Source organism: Eurosta solidaginis, chromosome 5 (genome assembly GCF_040869045.1).
Source record: "Eurosta solidaginis isolate ZX-2024a chromosome 5, ASM4086904v1, whole genome shotgun sequence".
NCBI lineage: Eukaryota > Metazoa > Arthropoda > Insecta > Diptera > Tephritidae > Eurosta > Eurosta solidaginis.
In genome coordinates this window covers 57,023,867-57,048,199 of record NC_090323.1, presented here as the reverse complement: position 1 = coordinate 57,048,199, position 24,333 = coordinate 57,023,867, and the positions used below count along the sequence as shown (strand labels likewise).

Sequence of the window (24,333 nt, the reverse complement as noted above, 5' to 3'; positions counted from 1 at the left end):
GCGCACTCGAACAATTTCATTTCATGTCCCTCTGCACATAAATATGTACCTTCATAAGGCACCAAACCCCACTCCTGAAGAGCTGCTAGTGCATCTCTTGTTAATGGACCACTTTCGTTACAACCGAAGATTTTAAAAATTTTTAATAAGTTTAAGTTATCCATGTTATCACGCACAATTAAATTCCACTTTTGATAATGACTTGCTTTTTACAGTTATTAAAAGCTTTATTCTAGAGTTGCCAAGAAAATACATAACAATAAACATAAGAGTTATAAGGTAATATCAGCTCGTTCACGAATGCAATATTTTAAATACTTTACCTTTGACGTATATTTTAGCAATAAAAAATTAGCAATGTTATACATTATGTATTTTTGCAATTAATTAATACAATGCATAAATCCATACATACATAAATAACATCATATATATACCTACATCGATAAAAATAATTGAATTCATATGACACCTTCTTTGTTTTTCGCCCCTAAATAATCAAGTTATACCTTCTAATATAAAGATATATATACCAAATTTAAGGTAATGAAATTATCTTCAACACGATAGTATTAAATTATTTTGTCAATAACACATTTTTCGACTTATTATTCGATTTATGATAAGTTAGCAATCATTTTCCCATAAAATGTAAGGTGCGATAACCTCCGAAGAGATCTAAGGCCGAGCTTCTCTTCCAATTTGCGTCGCGCTCCTATTGATTTTCCCTACAAATCGGCCGGACGGGACCTACATGTTTTATGCCGACTCCGAACGGCATCTGCAAGGCAGATGAGTTTTCACTGAGAGATTTTCATGGTAGAAATATACCCGGAGCGCTTGCCAAACACTGCCGAGGGGCGACCCCGCTTAGAAAAATTTTCTTCTAATTGAAAAACCTTATTTCTAAAATTTTGATGTTGTTTTGCCCGGGGTGTGAACCCAGGGCAAACGGTGTGGTAGGCGGAGCATGCTACCATCACACCACGGTGGCCGCATTTGACATTTTTCCATAAAAACATAATTTTGTTATAGAAATTTCTTCTAAATTTACCTTTTGACGTGGAATTACCCCTATAGTTATTTTTTGCACCAAAAAAAATTATACGGTTCAACTCACCATAAACACCACTACCGATACTCATATAAATTTTTTTAATTTCACAAATGTATGTATTCTGCACTTAAGCCCAAAAAAGATAAAAACTAGCACTATAGATTTTTAGAGAAAAAAAGGTAAAGGCGGCTTTACATTAAAGCCATACATTGAAGTCATCTGGCAGGCGAACTAACGCTACAAAGAGTTTTATGTAAATTTCGCATAAGAACTTAAGGGCCAATTAATAGTAACTTATAACCATATAACCATAACCAGATAAAACAGCTGATCGAACCTACAATATGGAAATCAATGTAATCGATTAATGGTGCCATACCAAAACGCTAAAGCGCCAAATACACGACACGAACATTTCCGCGAACATTCCGCAATCTTGTCCGCAGCTTTGGCCATACACCATACGAACTTTTGGCCAAAAATTAGTTATCTTTCAGACAGCGATGAATACGGACAACAATTGTGCTGCAGCAATATTGCTCGCTGTGGCAATTAAGCGTAAAAAAAAGAGAGAAGCTCGCAAAAAAAGAATTTGGTGCAAAGAATGGTTTAAAAAACGAGCAGTTCTTGGACAAAGTGAGCTTATTAAAGAACTGGAATTCACGTCACAAAATGATTTTAAAAATTACGTTCGTATGAGCAAGGCAACATTTGACCAACTTTTACAAAAAATTTTGCCACTCATAACGAAACGGGATACAATAATGAGAGAAGCGATTCCCCCTCATCACCGCCTTGCTTTAACCTTGCGCTTTCTAGCTAGCGGCAATAGCTTTGAAGACTTAAAATTTTTGACAGCAATTGCGCCCCAAACGATTGGGAAAATAGTTACAGAGACTTGTGATGCCATAACAATGATGGCAAAGATTTGTACATTTCAATAAATTCACTCAGAAATTTTTTATTGTCCATTTTACTTTTCCGCGCACGTCTGTTCCGTTCAGAAATTACTACGATTATGAGCTATTTCGCCATACACGCACGAACAGTTCGCGCAAATTGGCAAACACCACCATACACGACAGAAAAGGTCGCAGAAACATGACATAACGGGAATGTTCGTGTCGTGTATTTGGCGCTTAACGCCATAACCATACTATAGCCAACCAATTGGTTTTTGGTTTCTCGCCATATCCATAACCAAAAAATATTTGAGTTAGTGAATTTAATAATTTTTTGTATTGTATTCATTGTTTTGGATACGTTATGTCTAAGCGACTTATTTTTTGTGGAATATGTTTGTAATTTTTTGCGTTTTCTTCATTTTTATATTGCCTACTTTTGAGCGCATCTCAGATAAGATATATGCATGTGTTTGTGCATTTTCTCTCCGCTGCGTGTACGTACATATGTGTAGACATAATGATTGATTCGTTTAGATACAAGTGACTGCCTGCTTTATTGTTGTTGTTGCTTCATTTACTTAAGCGCCAAATACACGACACGAACATTTCCGCGAACATTCCGCAATCTTGTTCGCGGCTTTGGCCATACACCATACGAACTTTTGGCCGAACATTAGTTCTCTTTCAGACAGCGATGAATACGGACAACAATTGTGCTGCAGCAATATTGATCGCTGTGGTGATGATTGTTATGACTCTAAAAAAAGCGCCGAATGTGCGATTTCGTGGTAGGCTTTTTTTGACACTAGGCACCGCCTAGAATAAGTCCACAAAAAAGTTTCCGGATGGTCGGCAGAAAAATTTAAATTTTTTAAAACCCACCGTGTACGTTCATTTTGCGCTAACTCCATTTCAATTCTAAAGCAACAAATTTTACAATTCAAGAACGGTTTTTGGCTTTCGTGAATTGTAACCAAAAAACTGGTCACAAAATCGCTGATCTAATTTGCCATACTTGATTGAAGAATGTCGTGCACAAGGTTACGTTAACAGCGCCAACATCAAAGGAGCTTGCAACGGAGCACACTTTCTCTATTTGTGCAGAATGTTGTACGGCTGCAATTACTTTCTTCGGAGTTGTACAAAATTGTTTTCCTATTTTCAGCAGCACTACACAACGATGGGACATCCTCAAAAAAAATTTACCGAGCTCTCTTCATAGTATTTCAGACAAAAGCCAAATTTGACTGCACAAGCAGACTGAGATGCTGTCCTCAATTTGGTTCAAAATACTGACAACCATTAATGAAAGAAGCGTGGTCCTCCAAGCTAGAGACACCACCATATATGTTGAGATCCGACATCTAGATGCCTTATAAGCTTCTTTGAAGTTGATCAGGAACCAATGGGAAACAATTTTAAACGAATGCAAAACAGTTGCTATTCAATTGAACATCTCGCCAAAGTTTCCGGACATTCGAAAGAGAAAACCCAAAAGACGTTCTGAAGATAATTTAAATGAGATGATTACGGATGATTCAGAGCCTGATTTTAAAAACAATACATTCCTGGTGATCGTTGATTCAATCACTAGCATTACTGAACGATTTGCAGCTATGAGAAATTTGAGCGAGACGTTTTCCTTTTTGTGGCAATTTGAAGACATTGATGAAACTACGGTTCGGGCGAGCGCAGCAAAATTTGTCGAAAAATACAAGTCGGACAAAGCTTATAATACGAAATAGTTCACTTCAAACACATTTACGAAGCAAATTTTGATAAAGGTCTGTCACCATTGGAATTGCTAAATGCCATCTACATATGTTCAAAATCTGTATACGATTTTCCCCAATATTTGTGTTGCTTTACGTATCTTTTACACTATACCTGTCACTGCAGCTAGTGCAGAACGTTCCTTCAGCGTTCTTTCAAGAATCAAAAACTTTCATAGATCGTGTTCATCTCAAGAGCGGATTTCCGGACTTGCCACGCTTTGTGTTGAATCCGTTTTGGCAAGACAGTTAAATTTTGATATTATTATAAAAATTTTGCAGCGAAAAAAGCAAGAAAAGCCGCTCTTTGATATCCGAGCCTTCTATATTGAATAATTAAAATTTATAATCATCATTAAATTTATCAGAAATGTATTAAAATGTTACCAAATAACTAGAAAAGATTATTTAAAACAATACGTGGCTGTTAAAAGAGAATTTTATTTCTACGTTAAAATAAAATAGTATAAATAGTAAATATTCTGTGATAATTTTATTGTCAGCTCTTAATTTAAAAATCATTTAGTTGATGTGGCAAAAACATTTTTGTTCATGTAATCCATCAATAATGATTCATGAATGATACGTCATTAATTCAAGTTAATCAAATGTATTAGTGGATTCTTTATAGGGGGCCCGTAAATTGTTTGGTCCCGGGCCCGGATTTTCTCTCTACGGCCCTGGGTATAACTAAATATGATGAATTTCATATCAAAGGCTGAAAAAAACGCACATTTTGAACCCGACCCCCTCAGAATTTGATGAAATTTGGCATGGGGTTACATCTTACCCACCCAAACACAACCTCATTTTTAGAAATTGCATTTTCGAAAAATTGTGGGCGTGGCAAGGTATCGAAATATCCGAAAATATTAGAAAAATGACGATAATAGGTACTTTAAAGTGTGATTACTACGGAATGGCTTTACCGATTTCAAAGATCTTTTAAATAAAATTTAAAACTGAAAAAACACTTCAAAGATCAAGCGATTTTGAAAAATAAAATTTTATTTTAGAAAGGTCTATTTAATATATATAACATATCTGAAAACTAAAATGGGTTTTTTTTTTTTTAATTTTTTTAAGTAAATGCATCTCTTGGTTACTTTCTCATATTTGGATATCACGCGTAAATTAATCAACCAATTTGAAAAATTTTTATACCGTTAGAAAGGTATTAAAATCACCTTTGAAAACATATACTGTAAAGATTCTATTTTACACTGAAAGGAAAAAAAATTTTTAATTTTTTTCTACATTTTTTTTTTTTTCAAACTGGGAAAACACTTCAAAGACCAAGCGATTGAAAAAAAAAATTTTTTTTAGAAAGGTAGATTTAATGTATATAACATATCTGAAAACTAGACGGGTGTTTTTTTTTTTTTTAATTAATCTAAGTAAATGCATCTCTTGGTTTTTTTCTGATATTTTGATATCACGCGTAAACTAATCAACCGATTTCAAAAATGTTTATACCGTTAGAAAGGTATTAAAATCACTTTTGAAAACATATACTGTAAAGATTCTATATTACACTGAAAAAAAACTTTTTTTAATTTTTTTCTACATTTTTTTTTCAAACTGGGAAAACACTTCAAAGACCAAGCGATTTAAAAAAAAATAAAATTTAGAAAGGTCGATTTAATATAAAAACTAGAATAGTGTTTTTTTTTTTTCTTTTAAAAAAATGTATAAGTAAAACCATCTCTTGTTAACTTTTTTTTTATTTTGCTATTATTGTGTCACAAAAATGGAACCTAGCTATACTTTGGAAGTTATACAGATACAGATACTATGACGAAGTATTCTAATAGATTCGAACAAGAATCGTATTATCAAATTTTTCAGACACGCACAATAAATAGACATACACTTGATAAAGTTAATTTTTTATTTTTATTTATTTAGATTTAATATACAACTTTGCGCAACTCATGCTGCTGACTTTCGGAATATTTGCTTACTTACTAGTTTGTTCAGATAACTATGCCTGTCCATGCTAGAGCGTTTGACGTCCGAAAACTTTGTTTTATTTTTTTGTATATCTTTGCTAATTTTTATCAATTCGTAAGATAAATCATGCCCAAAAATGTCTTTAATTTCCTTAGATGTCATGGTGTTTGGTAATAGAGATAATACTTTTTGCTTATCCAAATTATTTGAGCAGTTTTCGTTTTGATGTTTTCATGTTCTCCAAAATGTGTTCGTAGTAAGCTTTCATCTTCTTTAGGTCTTCTGATAAAGCTGACAGTGAACCACCTCCAAGTGAATCCGAAATACTTTGCGCAATTTGCTGTGTTTTTTTTTTTGCAGTATGAATCCCTTTCTAAATATTTTCGCTTCATTGGCGATGGATGGCTTCCAAGATGAGGAATAACATGCTTATTTATATTGTCGACGAGTTCGTTGCGTTCGAGTGATTTAGTATAGCTGCTGCATGTTGGAACTTCCTTATATTCTTGATACAATTCACCGCTAGTCAAGATTACTTGTGCCTCTTCACTTTCCGTTTCAGTAGAACGCTGATTATCAGCAATCTTGATAGCATCCTTAAGTTTAAAGCGACAACTTTCGCAAATACGGCAACGATGAATGTCGAAAACTGCTGGAAAATGCTCAGATATCAGCGCTGCTTCGTTTAAGCTAATGTTTCGAAGTTGAGAGGAACATTTTCTTGATAGCTGTACACATCTGTATTTATTAGTTGATTCCATATCAATGCCTAGCATTGTAAATTTTACCAAGTAGCGCAACTAACAGCTGATCGGTGAAAATTCGCACATTCACACGCACAGTTCTCGACTCAGTTCCAAAAAAAAAACTTTAGATTATTTAATTCAAATTTTAAAGTGAGATAATCCTTACAAATTTATGTATACAGAATATATATGACGTTTTTGTTGTTATTAAAGCAATAGTTTTATTTATACTAAAGCTTTTATCATTTTTTTTTTAACTTTGAAAAGACTCCGAACACCATTCCATCATTATATGACATTCGACTGCCTAGTCCACTGCCTTCCACTCTATTCGCAACATAACCTCTACTTAAGCTGCCAAACTATATAGTAAACAATGATGCCTAGTTTCGTTCTGGTCTATGTCTATCCGTTGTGTTGTTTTTTATAGTCCATGGGTGCTGTGGCAGGTAATGTCAATCTATGTGTCCGTGGTAGGTAACGTTAATATGCGTGTGTGTGTGCGCGGTATTGATACGCCCGAATTGTTACCTTTTCCAAGGGTTGTTTTTGTAGGTATCTAGACATACCGCTTGTTAGCTAAGCGGTAGGTTGAGGTAGGTAGAAATCGGTGATTTCTGCCGTTTGGTAAATTTTTCGTTTTTGCTTGTTCATTGTTACGTGTTTGGTTGCTGTACCTTCTGGCTTGTGCTGTTTTTTGTAAACTAGTTTTAAGGGTTCAAATATTTCGTCAGAGATAGTGTTGGTTTGTTCGTTTATTATCCTGCCGTCAAATGTTTTTAACTTGTATATCTCCATGTTCTCAAGTACATTGAGCCGCCAACCTTTTCCTTGTACGTGAAGTATTCGAGACGTTGTTTTGATGTTAGCTGGGGTGCACCCCAATGGAATAAAAATTTTTTACAGTGTATTTTTTCAAAGGTGATTTTAATACATTTCTAACGGTATACAAATTTTTGAAATCGGTTTATTAGTTTACGCGTGATATCAAAATATCAGAAAGTAACCAAGAGATGCATTTACTTAAATAAATTTAAAAAAAAGAAAAAAAAACACCCTTCTAGTTTTCAGATATGTTATATATATTAAATATACCTTTCTAAAAAAAATTTTTTTTTAATCGCTTGGTCTTTGAAGTGTATTCCCAGTTTGAAAAAAAAATTTAGAAAAAAATTAAAAAATTGTTTTTCTTTCAGTGTAATATAGAATCTTTACAGTATATGTTTTCAAGGGTGATTTTAATGCCTTTCTAACGGTATAAAAATTTTTCAAATTGGTTGATTAATTTACGTGTGATATCCAAATATGAGAAAGTAACCAAGAGATGCATTTACTTAAAAAAATTAAAAAAAAAAAACCCCCCCATTTTAGTTTTCAGATATGTTATATATATTAAATAGACTTTCTAAAATAAAATTTTATTTTTCAAAATCGCTTGATCTTTGAAGTATTTTTTCAGTTTTAAATTTTATTTAAAAAAATTTTTTTTTCAGTGTAATAAAAAATGACGATAATAGGTACTTTAAAGTGTGATTACTACGGAATGGCTTTACCGATTTCAAAGATCTTTTAAATAAAATTTAAAACTGAAAAAACACTTCAAAGATCAAGCGATTTTGAAAAATAAAATTTTATTTTAGAAAGGTCTATTTAATATATATAACATATCTGAAAACTAAAATGGGTTTTTTTTTTTTTAATTTTTTTAAGTAAATGCATCTCTTGGTTACTTTCTCATATTTGGATATCACGCGTAAATTAATCAACCAATTTGAAAAATTTTTATACCGTTAGAAAGGTATTAAAATCACCTTTGAAAACATATACTGTAAAGATTCTATTTTACACTGAAAGGAAAAAAAATTTTTAATTTTTTTCTACATTTTTTTTTTTTTCAAACTGGGAAAACACTTCAAAGACCAAGCGATTGAAAAAAAAAATTTTTTTTAGAAAGGTAGATTTAATGTATATAACATATCTGAAAACTAGACGGGTGTTTTTTTTTTTTTTAATTAATTTAAGTAAATGCATCTCTTGGTTTTTTTCTGATATTTTGATATCACGCGTAAACTAATCAACCGATTTCAAAAATGTTTATACCGTTAGAAAGGTATTAAAATCACTTTTGAAAACATATACTGTAAAGATTCTATATTACACTGAAAAAAAACTTTTTTTAATTTTTTTCTACATTTTTTTTTCAAACTGGGAAAACACTTCAAAGACCAAGCGATTTAAAAAAAAAAAAATTTAGAAAGGTCGATTTAATATAAAAACTAGAATAGTGTTTTTTTTTTTTTCTTTTAAAAAAATGTATAAGTAAAACCATCTCTTGTTAACTTTTTTTTTATTTTGCTATTATTGTGTCACAAAAATGGAACCTAGCTATACTTTGGAAGTTATACAGATACAGATACTATGACGAAGTATTCTAATAGATTCGAACAAGAATCGTATTATCAAATTTTTCAGACACGCACAATAAATAGACATACACTTGATAAAGTTAATTTTTTATTTTTATTTATTTAGATTTAATATACAACTTTGCGCAACTCATGCTGCTGACTTTCGGAATATTTGCTTACTTACTAGTTTGTTCAGATAACTATGCCTGTCCATGCTAGAGCGTTTGACGTCCGAAAACTTTGTTTTATTTTTTTGTATATCTTTGCTAATTTTTATCAATTCGTAAGATAAATCATGCCCAAAAATGTCTTTAATTTCCTTAGATGTCATGGTGTTTGGTAATAGAGATAATACTTTTTGCTTATCCAAATTATTTGAGCAGTTTTCGTTTTGATGTTTTCATGTTCTCCAAAATGTGTTCGTAGTAAGCTTTCATCTTCTTTAGGTCTTCTGATAAAGCTGACAGTGAACCACCTCCAAGTGAATCCGAAATACTTTGCGCAATTTGCTGTGTTTTTTTTTTTTGCAGTATGAATCCCTTTCTAAATATTTTCGCTTCATTGGCGATGGATGGCTTCCAAGATGAGGAATAACATGCTTATTTATATTGTCGACGAGTTCGTTGCGTTCGAGTGATTTAGTATAGCTGCTGCATGTTGGAACTTCCTTATATTCTTGATACAATTCACCGCTAGTCAAGATTACTTGTGCCTCTTCACTTTCCGTTTCAGTAGAACGCTGATTATCAGCAATCTTGATAGCATCCTTAAGTTTAAAGCGACAACTTTCGCAAATACGGCAACGATGAATGTCGAAAACTGCTGGAAAATGCTCAGATATCAGCGCTGCTTCGTTTAAGCTAATGTTTCGAAGTTGAGAGGAACATTTTCTTGATAGCTGTACACATCTGTATTTATTAGTTGATTCCATATCAATGCCTAGCATTGTAAATTTTACCAAGTAGCGCAACTAACAGCTGATCGGTGAAAATTCGCACATTCACACGCACAGTTCTCGACTCAGTTCCAAAAAAAAAACTTTAGATTATTTAATTCAAATTTTAAAGTGAGATAATCCTTACAAATTTATGTATACAGAATATATATGACGTTTTTGTTGTTATTAAAGCAATAGTTTTATTTATACTAAAGCTTTTATCATTTTTTTTTTAACTTTGAAAAGACTCCGAACACCATTCCATCATTATATGACATTCGACTGCCTAGTCCACTGCCTTCCACTCTATTCGCAACATAACCTCTACTTAAGCTGCCAAACTATATAGTAAACAATGATGCCTAGTTTCGTTCTGGTCTATGTCTATCCGTTGTGTTGTTTTTTATAGTCCATGGGTGCTGTGGCAGGTAATGTCAATCTATGTGTCCGTGGTAGGTAACGTTAATATGCGTGTGTGTGTGCGCGGTATTGATACGCCCGAATTGTTACCTTTTCCAAGGGTTGTTTTTTTAGGTATCTAGACATACCGCTTGTTAGCTAAGCGGTAGGTTGAGGTAGGTAGAAATCGGTGATTTCTGCCGTTTGGTAAATTTTTCGTTTTTGCTTGTTCATTGTTACGTGTTTGGTTGCTGTACCTTCTGGCTTGTGCTGTTTTTTGTAAACTAGTTTTAAGGGTTCAAATATTTCGTCAGAGATAGTGTTGGTTTGTTCGTTTATTATCCTGCCGTCAAATGTTTTTAACTTGTATATCTCCATGTTCTCAAGTACATTGAGCCGCCAACCTTTTCCTTGTACGTGAAGTATTCGAGACGTTGTTTTGATGTTAGCTGGGGTGCACCCCACTGGAATAAAAATTTTTTACAGTGTATTTTTTCAAAGGTGATTTTAATACATTTCTAACGGTATACAAATTTTTGAAATCGGTTTATTAGTTTACGCGTGATATCAAAATATCAGAAAGTAACCAAGAGATGCATTTACTTAAATAAATTTAAAAAAAAGAAAAAAAAACACCCTTCTAGTTTTCAGATATGTTATATATATTAAATATACCTTTCTAAAAAAAATTTTTTTTTAATCGCTTGGTCTTTGAAGTGTATTCCCAGTTTGAAAAAAAAATTTAGAAAAAAATTAAAAAATTGTTTTTCTTTCAGTGTAATATAGAATCTTTACAGTATATGTTTTCAAGGGTGATTTTAATGCCTTTCTAACGGTATAAAAATTTTTCAAATTGGTTGATTAATTTACGTGTGATATCCAAATATGAGAAAGTAACCAAGAGATGCATTTACTTAAAAAAATTAAAAAAAAAAAACCCCCCCATTTTAGTTTTCAGATATGTTATATATATTAAATAGACTTTCTAAAATAAAATTTTATTTTTCAAAATCGCTTGATCTTTGAAGTATTTTTTCAGTTTTAAATTTTATTTAAAAAAATTTTTTTTTCAGTGTAATAAAAATTTTTACAGTATATTTTTTTGAAAGCTTATTTCAATACCTTTCTAATGGTATGAAGATCTTTGAAATCGGTAAAGCCATTCCGTAGTAATCACACTTTAAAAGTACCTATTATCGTAATTTTTCTAATATTTTCGGATATTTCGATACCTTGCCACGCCCACAATTTTTCGAAAATTCAATTTCTAAAAATGAGGTTGTGTTTGGGTGGGTAAGATGTAACCCCATGCAAAATTTCATCAAATTCTGAGGGGGTCGGGTTCAAAATGTACGTTTTTTTCAGCCTTTGATATGAAATTCATCATATAAGATGGTACATTGTAGAGTTCTAAAGCTTTGTGGAAATTGTGGGACGGCTGTACGAGGAATTCACCATATCTTTTGCTATGCTGTCCGCCTCAACATAGCTGACTTTTTAAGGCTGTATAACTCTGTAATTTATTTTGCCTTTGGAAAAATTTAAAAATAAAAAATAAATGTTAGGCCCGATAACCTCCGAAGAGATCTAAGGCCGAGCTTCTCTTCCAATTTGCGTCGTGCTCCTCTTGATTTTACCTACAAATTGGCCTACATGTTTTTTATGCCGACTCCGAACGGCATCTGCAAGGCAGATGAGTTTTCACTGAGAGCTTTTCATGGCAGAAATACACCCGGAGCGCTTGCCAAACACTGCCGAGGGGCGACCCCGCTTAGAAAAATTTTCTTATAATTGGAAAAATTACCTATTTGAAAATAAGCTGGCTGAAAAATATTGGCATAACGGCTAAGTTAAATCAACAAATGAAAATCTCAGCCAAGCGATTTGTAAAAAAAGCTAAGTTGTCTATTTGTTACTCTCTCGATATAGGGTGTGTTCGAGCTGCAGCAGTGTTACTTTTTATGACAGCGGATAACGTTCTTCAGCAACATTTGAGCAGATGTGGCAATTTCACGGGTTCGTTGAACGAAATGTTGACAATCTATTGATCATCTCTAGGAAATTAGCGACATTCCATCAACTAAGCAGCACTTTTGCAATACTACTGTTATTATTTGGCTGCTCAAACACACCCATATTAATTGGGGAATAAAACTAAAATATAAAACTCAAAAATTACTCTGGTTGTTATGTCCGCAGCATTTATTTAGTTCAAAGTCACAGCCAATAATAGCCAAAGCCATAATAATTTACACGGGTCATCAATTCTTTCTCTGATTCAAAAGCTGAACTACCAGCGCTACCATCATCAACACCAAACTCGTACCTGACACACAAAAGTCGTTTCACTCAATAGCCCAAGTGAAATGTACTACGCACTCACTACTAAGTAGCGTCAAAAATTCGCTTGGAGTCATTGCGTCAATGAGTTACATTGAGCTGGCACCGCATTGGCGCTGGCGCTATGCAATTTACATCACTAAAATTGCGCGAATGCCCAGGCTCAATAATTTTGATAATACCAAAGAGAGTAGATTAATAAGAGGGGGCATTGTAGAGTCGTTCATTATCCACAAAGTGGGACGGCTGCACCAGGAATACACCATACGTTTTGCTCCTGCTTCGTTTTCACCATCTGGATTAAAAAATTCATGAGCCTGGGCATTCGCGCAATTTGATGATACCAAAGAGAGTAGATTAATAAGAGGGAGCATTGTAGAGTCGTTCATTCTCCACAAAGTGGGACGGCTGCACCAGGAATACACCATACCAAAGAGAGTAGATTAATATTTAAAGAGTCTTTGTGAGTACTTATTTTCTGCGCAACAATTTCATAAGTGTAGATAAAGTTATGTACCTAACAGACCATATAAAGTTTAAGTGCATATATATGTACATGTAAAAAAGCCAATAACAAAATAGAGGTATTTTTACACCGTATTACCTTTTGGGATCAGTGTCTTAAAATCATATTCTCTTAAACTATAAATATGCAACTGTCAAACTATTTCGGTTTTCGCTAAAACCGATACACTACTTCAGAGCTATTGTGATTTGGAAAGATTTTCCGTCATCCCTTGTCAAATCCCTTGTCATCCCTTGTCGTTCGAACGAAAATCGACATTGAGGATTTCGTAGCTTTGGAACGGGACCATATATTCCGTCTGCCCGATATGAATTGGCGCTATATTGCTATAGCCATACAGCCTGCACTTAAGCCTCCCGAGGCCTTAAGCCTTTTTGAAGTGGCTAACGCGATATTCATATTGTGAGGCAAAAGGTGTCATATCCGTTGAGAACTTTACCTCACACATATGCTCGTGTAAACAGAAAAAGGATAGAAGGTGTGGGCTACTGCTGGCATTGCTTCAGGCCGTAGCGCTCATATTGTGAAGATTTGACTTGTGTGGAGTAGTCTTTGTTGTTTGTTGCTGTATATGCAGTACCTGGTCTGGTCATATGCAAGTGTTTTGTAACTAGCTGTTTTCATAGGGCTAGACAACCACGAGATTGCTACTAAAGGGGATGGTTCCACAGGGCTATTCAAAATGGTTTAATCTATTACAGAGCATCGAAGTTGTGCGAGAGTGGAGCGTGTCTTCCTACATTATAAGTGCTATGTTTTCACTATAAGCGGAACTGTGGGTTTGATAACGATATGATTGCAAAAAACTTACCCACTCTGTATTAATTAGGTGGAAGACATTGCTCGCGGTTCTCAGATGGCAATATTTCCTCTCTGTCTTTGAGCAGTGTCAAATGCATTCGACACTTCAAGAGACACGAGCAAAGGTCTGTGGCGGTTGCTTAAAGCATTTAGCACAGCTCTAGTGCTATACATTTTGCGAAAACCATGGTGCTTGGCAACCCGAAAAACTGCGATATAGTGAGAGCATAGAACGATTACCAAAATCCGCTACTGGAAAAGAGAGAGAACGTGGTAAATTTGATAATCCTTGTACATCTGTTTTACGTCGGCGTTTCTAGGGAATGGCAAAATAGAACAAAGAAAGGGTTTGAAACCCTTTTCGGGAAGCTAAGTCTTTCACAACCCAGATATTTGCAAATTACTATGGCTATGCCTCAGTGATCGTAATGACGGTGGGTGCATTATGTCCTTTTGTTTACGCGCCAGTCTAATGGCTATTCGTATGACCTTATCTACCGAAGGATGCGACACAAATATGCTTCAAAGAGAGTCACATAGATGTTGCAGACCCCAATTGATGCTTTTGCTCGCATCCACCAGTCTCTTGATTTCGATGTTAAGGTTTCTTTTTATGGGATCTCTTGTGGAAGCCCTCTCGCTATTAATACTGCCGAGGCTATGTCATTTTTTAGCACACCAAATACAGATCCATTATATTGCGGAACTATCGTTGCCCTTGTCGGTCATTAGTCAGAATGAGAAGGGCTAGATAGCTCTTTGTCAAATCACGGTAGAAGACTTATTTAATCTTGTTGAAATCGATGCCTGTCCGACGTTCCGAGACGAAGAAGCTGGTTGGTCGACCAACCAATATATTCCGATAGAAATAGATGGCGAACTTTTAAGTTTCATACAATTCTATTAAGAGCGTTTCCATTCGTAAAGCTGCAAATGATAGCGTTTACTTTTTCTTATAACACCTGTACCCTTCTTTCGGCAATAAATCGTGGTGTATGATGAAGCTCCCGAGTGTTAACTGCTGCATGTGTAATGAACGGTAAACCAACTCAGTTTCTTCTTTCAAGGGTTTTCCGTTGAACACTGTAACGAAGGTCCGATTTCCGGGGCTCGAGTTTCATCTATTGAATGACAACGATGCGAATTTTGTGCAGCTTCATATTCAGAAATCTGTGTCACCTTTTCCCGCTGGTACGTTGTTTTAAGTCTGCAGTATTTTAAAGCGCGACGGGGAGCTGGTGTCACTTTAGGAGTCTGGGAAGATTGCATCTGGTAATCCGGGCTGTGCATAGTCCGGGGGTGATTTTTCGTAGTTCGATATCGAACAAGAGCGTGTAAGAAAATTTAGTTTTGACTTTCCGCAATACAAGATGACGACGCGTTGTATAAAGCGTTCGACAAAGACTGCTCCATAGCAAATTACCAGTCGACTTGCCTATTCGAAAACTAAAACTTTTTACTGCTTTTGATATTTTTAAGGAATAAGTTTTTATTAGGGAAGCTAAGAACGAAGCTATCTTCTAAATAGAAAATGATCTCAAAGAGCATTCGACTCCAAATCGAAGTATCGAACTGACGAGTGCTGACTATCTTATTGTAGGTGTATTAACGACAAAGGCAGTCCCAGAAGGTTTTGGAGAGTGTTATCGATGTCGATAGTCGGATATAGATCCGCTACGTTCCGGTAAAAAGCACTATTAATGTACTAGCCCTCCCCCAGCGGGTTAGGGGGTTAGAATATATCCGCGGTAGGTATGCCTGTGGTAAGAGGCGACTAATAACCGGATTCAAGAGTTTGTGTAGTGCAGCCCTTTCAGGTTTCCAGCGCAATGCGTAGCTTCTCCAAGACCCCGAACTCCTCGTGGATCTAGGGCGTGGGAGGGCGGTATGGCCTAGAAAGTCACATGTGGTCATAAAAAATCGTTCCCGAGATGTTGTTGTTGTTGTTGTAGCGATAAGGTTGCTCCCCGAAGGCTTTGGAGAGTGTTATCGATGTGATGGTACTTTGTCGAATACAGATGCGGTACGCTCCGGTAACACAGCACCATTAAGGTGCTAGCCCGACCATATCGGGAACAATTTATATGGCCACGTTAAACCTTCAGGCCATCCCTCCCTCCCCACCCCCAAGTTCCATGAGGAGCTTGGGGTCGCCAGAGCCTCGTCTGTTAGTGAAACAGGATTCGCCGCGGATAGGTGAGGTTGACAATTGGGTTTGGAGAAGCTATATATTGCGCTGGCAACCTGAAGGTGTGCACTACACAGCCCTTTGAATCTGGTATTTTAGTCGCCTCTTACGACAGGCATACCTACCGCGGGCATATTCTGACCTCCTAACCCGCTGATCGCTGTGGGATCGTTCCCCGGAAAGGACCATCGACTCGATAACACTCCCCAAGGTCTTGGGGAGTGTCGTTATCGCTAAAACAACAAGGTACTAGCCCGTAAACCTCGGGAACGAATAAGATGACCACTTTAAACCGTCTAGGCCATAGCGCCCCCACCTTCTGGTTCCATGGGGAACTTGGGGTCGCCAACGCCTCGCATGCTAAATATGTGTATGCAATCTTCATATTTATAACAGGATTCCCCTAGCGTAGGTAAGGTTGACAATTGGGTTGTGGGAGCTCTGAAGGTATAAAGCTTTGTATTGCGCTTATCAACGCCTTGAATCTCGAGTGGCGACTATCGAAAAGTGGAACAAAGTTGGGTCAGTAGCTCCTGGTTTTGACTTGTATGCGTGCTTGTGCTGAAAGACGATCTACGAAGATTGTAGTCATGTGAAGTCGTCGAAGGACTTTGAAGGGTCTTGCTGAGCTGTCCACGAAACCCCTAGGTACTCGAGGAAGTTGAAACAGGTGGGTGCTTCTTCTTCTTCTTGCAGTAGTGCTGCGCTGGAGTGCTACGTGAAGAACCATAACTGTTTTATTGTTGTTGTTGTTGTAGCGATAAGGTCACTCCCCGAAGGCCCTGGGGAGTGTTATCGATGTGATGGTCCTTTGCCGGATACAGATCTGGTACGCTCTGCTAACACAGCACCATTAAGGTGCTAGCCCGACCATCTCGGGAACGATTTATATAGCCACATTAAACCTTCAGGCCATCCTTCCCTCCCTGTTAGTGAAACAGGAATCGCCGCGGATAGGTGAGGTTGAAATTGGGTTTGGAGAAGCTGTATATTGCGCTGGCAACCGGAAAGGTTGCGCTACACAGCCCCTTGAATCTGGTATTTTAGTCGCCTCTTAAGGCAGGCATACCTACCGCGGGTATATTCTTGTTTTATTCATGTAAGCTGGTGAGCGAACAGACTACCTGATTCCCTATCTGCGCTTCGAGGGAGATCTTAAGGCCACAATAGAGGTAGACGGTTCGCGCAAGGGTGCGCAAATGACGGACGAGGCGATACATGTGTACAGAGATGGTTCCAAAGTGGTGGAAGGAGTAGGGTCAGCGGTATACTGTGCTAATCCGGAAATAAGCAGATCTTACAGGCTGCCAGATTACTGTAGCGTTTTCCAAGCGGAAATATTAGCCGTAACCAAAGCAGTGGAAACCCCGGAAGAGAATAGCTTAAGCTGCAACCGTGTTGACTTTTATATTGACAGTCAAGCAGCAATTAAGGCAATAATCTCGCATAACACAGCATCTAAATGCGTGTTAGGGTGTAAGCAGTGGAGAGAATCGGGACAGGGAGAAGCATGTATCTATATTGGGTCCCAAGGCATTTGGGAATAGATGGGAATGAAAAAGCGGACGAACTAGCTAAAAAGGGCGCATCCCATGAAGCTTGCTCTGTAGACGTCCCAATTAGACTGGGCGAGATTAAGCGAAGGCGAGAGGTGCACATGATCGACCAAGCGGAAAAGGCGTGCGTTCAAGCGCGGGGCTGTAGTGTCGAAGATTATGTGTAGGTCTTACAACCTTAGACTAACAAAGTTGCTTCTATCATTAAAAAGAGAGGACTGTAGACTCATGACGGGTATTCTGACTGGACACTGCCTTCTGGCGTCACATGCCTTTAAATTAGGCTTGGTCAGTGATAGCAGATGTAGGAAGTGCGGGTTGGAGGAGGAAACGATCGGCACGTTCTGTGTTCGTGCGCTGCACTTGCCAGGCTAAGACTCCAGCTAATAGGAGTGATACAGCTGTCAGATCTAGAAGCAGCAAGTGGCTTAAGTCCTAGGACGCTTCTAGTATTTGCCAAGAGGACGGAGTTATTTTATAACATAGGTCCTGGTTTTTGATAGGGTTTTTCAGTTTGGTCGTTAAAACAAACTTCTGGTAACACTACGGACTCAATCAGTCTATGTGAGGTCCTCATGGACCGGCCAGTTCAACCTAACCTAGCTGGTGAGCAACTTCGGAACCGGAATCAATGAAATAAAATTAGTATGTTGGATCATTATCTGAAGTCCTAACGTATGAGAAACTACCCAATTTGTTGTAAAATACAGTAAACACGTTTAGTTACTCATTAACGTAAATCGTCCTGCTGAATCACGATACAAGTAGTACGATTACGCAGTTATAATTTGATAACAATGTTTTTGCGTGACTAGTTGTATAACGGATGTTACGATTAAATAGTAGCTCGGGACAAACCGATTAGTGTAACCAACTTTGCCTTGCACGTTAGGCAATTATGACTTAAAAAAAACCAAGCATTTAATTGTAAAACTGTAAAGGCTTTCTTAATTTTATTTAAAAATAATAGCTCATGAATACAAATCTTAGTTGTACGAATTATTTATATGAAAGCAGGTTAAAAATAAAATAATAGCATGATTTGTGAACATATATTTTATGTACTATAATTATCAATCATATATTGGTTCATATGAACAAAAATCATGCTCCAAGGTGGGGTATCCTCGAAAACACTTCTCATAAAACTGCAATAAAATAGGTATGAGATTGCTCAAACCGAAATATGTATTAAAGTAAGTTTTATTAGATCAATTGGTTACTATTTCGGCTTCTTAGAAAGGTTCCGACATTTCATGCCTGAACGGCTGATTTGGAGTTTTTATAGTTTCACAGGTGGTTACCTTTAAAGTGAAAACATTTATACTTAAAATTATAAAAAAGCTACAAAGTAATAATACAATACTTTTCTTATAGCAAAAATTCTTATTTCTTAAATGTATTAACATGGATTGTAATAATTTTTTTTTTTTTGACCTCAGGCAATTCGTTTGGGTACTTGAGGCGACTAACATTTATTGATGTATGGACAAATGGAACACCGATTTAAACATTAAATATAAATAGAATTAAAAAACAATTACATGGACATGTGTTTGTTCATAAAAGAGTATCTGAATTTCGTAAAACTTTTCCATAACTAATTTATCATTAGGTTGTGATTATATATGTCACTTGTCTTTTTGATCACAATCAATTGTGCTAATCATTTTAATTCTTAAAATACATGCAGTGTGTATGGCAACTATAAAATTAACAAGCTGAAGCCTCAACCGTCACAAGGGTTTAAGCGAAAAAGAGAACGTATTCTTCATTTGGATAGATAAGAAATCTGTTCTTTACATACATGTAATACGCCTATATTGCTACAAAGGCTAGGTAAATTCCGAAACATCAGTGCCGATGTATTGCTTTTTAAACGTTTTTGTTTTTGTATTCAATAACCGAATGTACCTAAATTAAAATTTTTTCTTGTCACATTTATGCTGCTACAATCCCAAAAATTTTATAGGCTGATTTGTTTTGATTTCGAATTCAAAACACATTGCGGGCATTTTCTATTAGCAATATAGGAGTATTACATATATGGTTCTTTATAAGTATTGTTAATTTCTAAAGCTTTTGAACTAACATGTATGCAAACACTTGCTTTTTCGCTCAACACCTTCTGCCGCCAAAGTCTTACAATGTATATTCGTGGTTATAATTTAAAAGTACTAAAAATTATCATGCTTATGGCGATGTGTTGCGACAATACGCAAGCGCACATTGAAGTCTTATAGTTAAAGGAAAATTCATCCTAATATCAATGACTACATAAATACTTAATAAGAAAATACTATAGCGTTGCGCGTCCCTTGGCGAATACTTTGTTAAGGGCACTCTGGCATGATTGCACATCTTCATAATCACGCATCCAGTCGCATAAGTTTCGCTCAATTTCATGTAAACGTTTTGTGCCCAAACGTATTCCTCCATTTTTCAACGCTGCAATACAATGACATGCTAACAATTTGAAGCATTGACGCCGAACAACATTATGCGTTGTGTTATCCCAATGTGGTGTAGCGCGAACAATGGGCCATGCCATGGTAACATAGTCTAATAAAGCATCCCAGTTTCCAGAATCATACAACTGTTTTGAATGTGTGCTAAGCAGACGTTTAAATTCTGCAAGATGTAGAGCAGCACGCGAATAAGCGCTGCTATCAGTTTTTTTGCAAAGACGTGAGGTAGGCAATGATCGAAATATTTGACGCTTTGCATGTAACAATTCTTCTTCCATCGGGCTGCAAGTAAATAAATAGTTACAAGCATTAAAATATTTGTCATAAGTTGTTATTATACTCACTTTATATCTGGCATAGGCAAACGTGTGCGCAAACGATCTTCCACACGAATATCACCCGCAACCAATTCGTTCACAATCAATCCAATTAGTTGCTGTTGCGACATACCTTGTAACAACATTGGCAATGGTGTTGCCTTATTCAATTGTGCTATTGGCTTATCTTCCTCTTCTTCGCAACCAAATCGCATTTTTTTCACCTGTGGCACTCCAGTTGGCCATAGCTGTTGTTTTGCTTTCGTTGGTGAAGGCATTACAGGGGGATCTGGTGCTGGTGGTGTACTACCCATCGTTAAACGTTTACGCGGTGAACTTCGCAATATCATACTCGTACTCAGTGGTATTTTTGTTGGTGTACGTTGAAACGGCATACGCAATGGCGTAGACCCTGTCTCTGGAGATGCAGCTGCATTGAATCTGCGACGGCCTCTTTGACGTATTATCATTTCGTCTGGAGATGGCATTGGTGATAAAATATTATCCTGCGATAATGCTACATTCGTAGTGTTGTCTAAAAGGTGTGGTGTATTGAATAAAGTTGCTGGTGTTGGTTCATCGGGACTATGACGATTTGGTGCTGCTGTAGGTGTTGTAGCTCCTCCACTTACAAACCGCAAGGCCTCCATTCGGCTGGGAATCTCTGAAAGTGCAATACGTAATTGCTGCTGCTGCGGCGAAGTTGCTGTTGTCATGGTCTCTTTTAATAGCAACACACTTTACCGCGTTAATATTTTATTTAATATAAATATTTAACTGGTAACAATCACAGAAACAAACGTAAATATTTTCTGATACATAAATCGAGCTGGACGCTTGAATTTTTCACACTTTAGTATTGTTGTCATACAAATTGCAACAAAGCGCCAATTTTTGTTTATCAAATTTTAACCCTTGTAGGGTTGCATTAAAATCAAATGAAATAGCATGGAATTTCTGATATATCATCATGGTTCAATTATGTACAGGTTGGCTCATCTCTTCAGCTGATTTTATTTATGTCATTGCATGGTCGAAGGGATTGTCAAAAGGAGATGGCATTCCGGTCTTGTCCATTGTTTACTATATAGTTTGGCAACTTAAATAGACGTTTTGTTGCGAATAGAGTGGAAGGCAGTGGACTAGGCAGTCGAATGTCATATAATGAAAGAATGGTATTCGGAGTCTTTTCAAAGTTAAAAAAAAAATCATAAAAAGCTTTAATAAAAATAAAACTATCGTTTTAATAACAACAAAAACGCCTTATATATTCTATATACATAAATTCGTAAGGATTGTCTCACGTTAAAATTTGAGTTAAATAATCTAAAGTTTGTTTTTGAAAGTGAGTCGAGAAATGTGCGTGTGAATGTGCGAATTTTCACCGATCAGCTGTTAGTTGCGCTACTTGGTAAAATTTACAATTGTCTTGTCTTTTCGCGCGAGCGGTCGTTCGGGTCATCCTCTACTCAGCGTCAATTTTCGGGCTTTTTGCGTTGAGTGAAAAATTAAAATAGGCCACAAGGTTGGCTTCTGCGCTTCCCTCGGGCGTTTTGGCGGAGTTAGGAGATGCGTTGCCTCCCTGACCTGGAGTTGGGGTGGTTTCTGGAGCTCCTAACAGGAATCAAAAACTTTTTCATATTTAATAACTGGCGTGGCGCCATGAAAGCCAATTCGTTTTAAACACATACATAATTGATCGTAACGGGTCGCGAAAGACACTTGGCAACGGGCCACTGAAAATTAACGCTCATATACATACATACTTATGAAAATAAAATTCTTGAAAATAAACGGGACAATTTAACGGAGTGTATATACTTGATGCTGAAAAAGCATGCTCGATTTACATTTTATGCAGTGTCATTGCATATATCTAACTGCAAATCTTATTGCAAAAAGACAAAAGAACAAATAACGGGATAAAATACCCTTATTATATACTAATATAACGAAAAATAATTAACCTAATTGGACAAAAACCAACAATTTAATGGATAATTGATACCTAAAGTCAAATTGAAATAAATAAGACAAATTGAATATAACATGGCGTGGTGCCAAGTAAAACCGAATAAATACCAGATCGCAAGCTGCTACACATGGTTCTGGCCAGTTGGTATTACCATTGTGTACTAGTGGAGCCAAAATTACATACATACTTTGGAAAGTTAATCCAGAAATTAATCATCTTATGTATTGGACAATAACCTGGAACTTGGACTTTCAACGATAGAAGGTCTTCCTCCATGCAATCAAATCTCTAAAAAAAAAAAAAAAAGGAGATGGCAAACTCAAAATGAAAACCAACACATTGGCAACATTTTACTTACACATACAAAAACTGCTAAGTGTTATGTTTCCATTCCATACCATTCGCACCAACACTAATACACAGATTTTGACAATTTGAACAGACATATTTTGTTGCTTTACAGATGAGCCAACCTGTATATAGTTGAACCATGTATGTCATGATAAAAAAGCAGTGCCGGCGAAAGTAGTAAGATAATAAAACAGCGAAATCTTTGCTTTAGCGCACAATTGATAAAGGCTTGGTTTACTCTATAAGCGGTGCCGCTATGTTACGACCGCTAAAGATCGGTCGGTATACTTACCGTTTTCAGCGGCACCGCATTGCTGGAAACTACGAACAGTTACGGCAGACGATTCGCAAAATTTTATTTTTCATTTTTATTTTTTTATTTTATTTAAATAAACCTACAAGCTTTTGCTTTTTTTATGAATAATTTCAATTATTTGACAATATCGGTAGCAAAAAACGTTGATGAACGAGTTTCTACCGTCATGACGGCCGTAATATTTTATGCCCTGTCGCTATGTTGTTGTTGTAGCGATTAAGTTACTCCCCGGTGCTTAAGGTGCTAGACCGACCATCTCGGGAACGATTTATATGGCCACATTGAACCTTCAGGCCATCCCTCACTCCCCACCCCCAAGTTCCATGAGGAGCTTGGGGTCGCCAGAGCCTCGTCTGTTAGTGAAACGGGATTCGCCGCTCGAAGGTGAGGTTGACAATTGGGTTGGAGAAGCTATATATTGCGCTACATAACCCCTTGAATCCCGCCCTGTCACTATATTACGTTACGGTCAACTTCACCGTCTTCTTAGTTTCCACATAATTTTTTTTACACTATATAGCGGCACCGCTTTCGAGGAATCCAAGCCTTCACACGCATCCAAATATTGAGACAGGTGTCAAAAGATGTGTTTTTGCCCAACGTCTTTCTGCACTGACGGTCTTCGGCCTTGCTTAGAATATTTAACTCTGTGGTAGGTCAAACGTTGGTTCCGTTTCAAAATTATTTGAAAGCACAACATCTTGCGGCATAAATTTGAGTTTGTATCCAACAAAATATTCACAATGACAGTAAAATTTTCGACTTCTTTTGCATTTATCTCTAGTTAGAATGTGTTTTTATTTCCCCAATAAGCGTTTTTTAGTATCCCTTCCTATATTTTTGGACGTGTATTAGCAGTTTTCAGCTATAGTAAAAAGAACCGAAAATTTTTAATGCCGGTTTTTTCGGCATCTTTATTTTTTAGAGATGTATGTAAGTCTCCTGTACTGTTATTCTTTATGTGAAATCATTGTAATTCTAGTGACATGCTCTCGCATATAGAGTATACAGCAGACTTATACACCAATTACACGGCTCAAGTATCCTTGTGCCAATTATCAATTTGCACAAGGATTTGCCCGCTGGTTGCGCTATTTGCGCAGAGAACTGCGCTAAAATCGAAACTATTTTGATATTTACGCATGGCTGCAAATATTGCACATGCTTTTTTCTTCGTGTGTGGTGAATGTTACACAGTTTACCTGTGGTTTCTGATAATACAACATCAGTAATTATTGCTTAAAAATGTTAATATCGAAGGCGTAAGAACCATCTCTAGCTTGTAACAGGAATTGACGCAAATTCAATAATACTGTAA

General features: G+C 36.4%; 1 protein-coding gene across 1 annotated transcript; it reads right to left on the bottom strand.

The window, feature by feature from the left end:
- Window positions 1-18,514: 18,514 nt before the first annotated feature.
- Window positions 18,515-21,271, bottom strand: LOC137233504 (uncharacterized). Its single transcript, XM_067756566.1, has 2 exons — window positions 20,401-21,271; window positions 18,515-20,338 (listed from the first exon to the last, which is right to left on the bottom strand). The coding sequence occupies exons 1-2, from the start codon at window positions 21,087-21,089 to the stop codon at window positions 19,888-19,890; spliced, it is 1,140 nt and encodes a 379-aa protein (XP_067612667.1). The 5' UTR covers window positions 21,090-21,271; the 3' UTR covers window positions 18,515-19,887.
- Between the last annotated feature and the right edge of the window lie 3,062 nt (window positions 21,272-24,333).